At 49.8% G+C, this 3,570-nt stretch overlaps 1 protein-coding gene across 1 annotated transcript; it reads left to right on the forward strand.

The window, feature by feature from the left end:
- The first annotated feature begins 27 nt into the window (after nucleotides 1-27).
- LOC123033344 (zinc finger protein 24-like) lies at nucleotides 28-2,547 on the forward strand. Its single transcript, XM_044449937.1, has 4 exons — nucleotides 28-84; nucleotides 894-1,409; nucleotides 1,573-1,699; nucleotides 2,173-2,547. Exons 2-4 carry the CDS (start codon nucleotides 909-911, stop codon nucleotides 2,262-2,264), a joined length of 720 nt encoding a protein of 239 aa, XP_044305872.1. The 5' UTR covers nucleotides 28-84; nucleotides 894-908; the 3' UTR covers nucleotides 2,265-2,547.
- The last annotated feature ends 1,023 nt before the right edge of the window (nucleotides 2,548-3,570 follow it).

Below are 3,570 nucleotides of genomic sequence, written 5' to 3' on the forward strand. Positions count from 1 at the left end.
CCGTCGCCCCCGCCCCGGGAAGGCGCGCCCGGAGCTGCAGCGGGACCCCCTGGAGGGGGTCGGGTGCGCCCCGTCCCGCCTGGGGTGAGGGAGCCCGTGGCCGGGGGGGGCGAGGGGCCCAGGTCAGCCCCGGCGTCCGGGCCCCCTGCGCGGCCGCTCCCCTGGCGCGCCGGCCGCCACCTCCGCTCAGCGCGGCGCCGACCCGGAGGACGGGGAGGGCGGGCATCGGGAGGCCCCTGCAACGCTCCCGCGGGCGCCGAGGGAAATCCTTTCAAGTGAAAGGATCTTCCCCAAATCTCTGGTTCCCCAGTGAGTCCTGGCGTACGGCCTGCTCCTCCTCCTCGAACAAGACCTAAACGGCTTGGGTCCTGGTTACCTGAAGGAGCTCTTACATCCATATATGCCCGGCCGCCCCCTGAGATCTGCGGGAGAGGCCCTTCTCCGGGAACCCTCCGTGAAAGAAATTAGGAGGGTGGGTACTCGGAGGAGGGCCTTCTCTGCGGTGGCGCCTAAGTTATGGAATGCGCTCCCCAGAGAGGTCCGCCTGGCGCTGTTGTTGCTTGTTTTTTGGCGCCAGGCGAAGACCTTTTTATTTAAGCGGCATTTTAACTGTTAGTATTACTAGATTTTATCTGACCAGGGAGGCTTATTTTATATTGTATTTTTGTATTTTTAATTTAATGTTTATATTTATTGTAATTTTTATTATAATTACTTTTAATTTATTGTTGTAAGCCGCCCCGAGGCTTCGGCGAATGGGGCGGCATAAAAATGTTTAAATAAATAAATAGATAGATAGATAGATAGACTTGTTCACTCGCTGGAGTCCTGCTCCTTTCACCATGTTCTGACAGTATCTAATTCCTTAACAGAACCTCCTCTTGCCTCCACAGACCCTTTGCAGCACCATGTCGTACGGTACTTTTGGCCAACATATCAAGCGAGAAGAGTGTTTCTGGCCCCCCTTGGAGCTTTCCTTGGCACATAGATCAGTGCTGACAAACCCAAACCCAGGTAGCCGTGCAGGAGAAGAAGGTCCTGCTGCCACGGAGACCAGGAGCAGAGGCGGCTTCCGGGGAAGGATGGACCAGAAGGTCTTCCTTGAAGATGTGGCGAGCTCAGACATACTGCGCCAGTGTTTCAGGGGCCTCCACTACCAGGCTGCTGAGGGGCCCCGAGAGGCTTGCAGCCAACTCCACCGACTTTCCCGGGAGTGGCTGAGGCCAGAGCAACACACCAAAGCCCAAATCCTGGACCTGGTGGTCCTGGAGCAGTTCCTGGCCATCCTGCCAGCGGAGATGGCGAACTGGGTGAGGGAGTGTGGAGCAGAGAGCAGTTCCCAGGCGGTGGCCCTGGCGGAGGGCTTCCTCCTGAGCCAGTTGGTGGAGAACAAATTGGAAGAGGGGCAGGTGAGAATATTGGTCATGGGCTCAAGGATGTGAGAGAAGATATGCCCAAACTCTCTGGGAATTTGAGGAGAAATCCCCCTATCTCACTTCCAATATTTTTGCATCTCTCTCGCCTTTTCTAATTCTTCTCATTCCACGTCTTGGATTTATGCTGCTATTCCAGGTGAAGAATCTGTTTGTAGATGTGGGACCTGATTTCCCTGCAGCAGAGAGAGCTGTCTCAGGCACTGAACTGCGTCTACCAGAAACCGAGGTCAAGCGGGAGCGAGATGGCTGCCTCTCCTTTCAGGGTAAGGATTACTACGGTGGTGGCCTTTCCAGTCGCCAGGTCAGTGTGCATGTGTGGCTTTTGTGGGGCAGAATCTGGTCTCTGCTTTTCCGCTATTTGAATCTGTATCTAATTTTGAACCCATGGGGACTGCATACAGTCCAACGACCATTTGACTTTTGCCTATGGGCCCGAATGGACAACCATGCAATTCTAAAAGTGCAAATCCTGTAATACTCATGTGTACCTAGACATCCATTGCTTGCAGTGCAATTCTGTGCATTCAGCTGGAGAGTCGGTTCTCTTGGTGGGCATGTCATGAACGGAGCCAGCTGGAGCCGGGGTCAGACTAGATGGCCTGGGAGAATCCTTCTGACTCACTCAGTTTCTGTGTTTCTGTGTTTCAATGTCTCATCTTCCGGGGGTGCCTTCCCACAAGTTTAGGATTATCCTCTCAGTCCCCTACAAGCTTCCCATCTATTTTGTCTTTCGTAGGAGCAGGCATTTTGGCAGAAATGGATACCCATCCAACTCTTTTTCTTCAAGAAGGAGCGAAACTGGATCAGGTAAGGGAAAGTTTCTCTTAGGAGAGAGGCAGCAACCAGCCACAACATTCGATTGTCTGCTCCCCTTCTAGGGGGCAAATACTTATTATTTATTAGATTTCTGTCCTTCCCAAAGCTGAAATGTCTCTCTGGATGGATTACAAAATATAATTAAACAATAGTGCCTATATATGTAATAAAGCAATAATATTAACTAACATTACATTAGAATCACAACAATCAGACAGAAAAAACCCACAATAAAATATCAAAATATCGTGAATTATTAAATCAGTAATAAGACACAATAAAGAGACACTGTCGCACTAAGGTATCATTTGTTGTTGTTGTTAGTTGTGAAGTCGAATCTGACCCATCGCGACTCCATGGACAACACTCCTCCAGGCCTTCCTGTCCTCCACCATCCCCCGGAGTCCACCTAAGCTCACACGGACTGCTTCAGTGACTCCATCCAGCCACCTCAGCCTCTGCCATCTCCTCCTCCTTTTGCCCTCAATTGTTCCCAGCATTAGGCTCTTCTCCAGGGAGTCCTTCCTTCTCATTAGGTGGCCAAAGTATTTGAGTCTCATCGTCAGTATCTGTCCTTCTAAGGAGCAGTCAGAGTTAATCTCCTCTAGGACTGACCGGTTTGATCGCCTTGCGGTCCAAGGGACTCGCAGGAGTCTTCTCCAACATGACAATTGAAAGACCTAAATTCTTTGGTGCTCAGCCTTCCTTGTGGTCCAGCTTTCACAGCCATGCCTTGCTACTGGGAAAACCATAGCCTTGACTACACGCACTTTTGCTGGCAGGGTGGTGTGTCTGCTTTTTAGTATGGTGTCTAGATTTGCCATAGCTTTCCTTCCAAGGAGCAAGCGTCTTTAATTTTTTGGTTGCAGTCCCCATCCGTGGTGATCATGGCGCCCAGGAAAATAAAATCTATCACTACCTCCATTTCTTCCTCATCAATTTGCCAGGATGTTAGAGGACCGGATGCCATACTGTTAGTTTTCTTAATGTTGAGTTTCAAGCCTACTTTTGCACTCTCCTCCTTCACCCGCATCAAGAGGCTCTTTAGTTCCTCTTCACTTTCTGCCATGAGAGTGGTATCATCTGCATATCTGAGGTTGTTGACATTTCTCCCAGCAATCTTAATTCCAACTGGTGATTCATCTAGCTCTGCCTTTCTCATGATGTGCTCTGTATATAAGTGAAATGGGCAGGGCGACAGTATACAGCCTTGCCAAACTCCTTTCTCAATTTTGAATCAATCAGTGGTTCCGTGTCCAGTTGTTGTTGTTGTTGTTATTATTATTATTATTATTATTATTATTATTATTATTATTAT

Source organism: Varanus komodoensis, unplaced genomic scaffold, assembly GCF_004798865.1.
Source record: "Varanus komodoensis strain SLA01 unplaced genomic scaffold, ASM479886v1 scaffold619, whole genome shotgun sequence".
Taxonomy (NCBI): domain Eukaryota; kingdom Metazoa; phylum Chordata; class Lepidosauria; order Squamata; family Varanidae; genus Varanus; species Varanus komodoensis.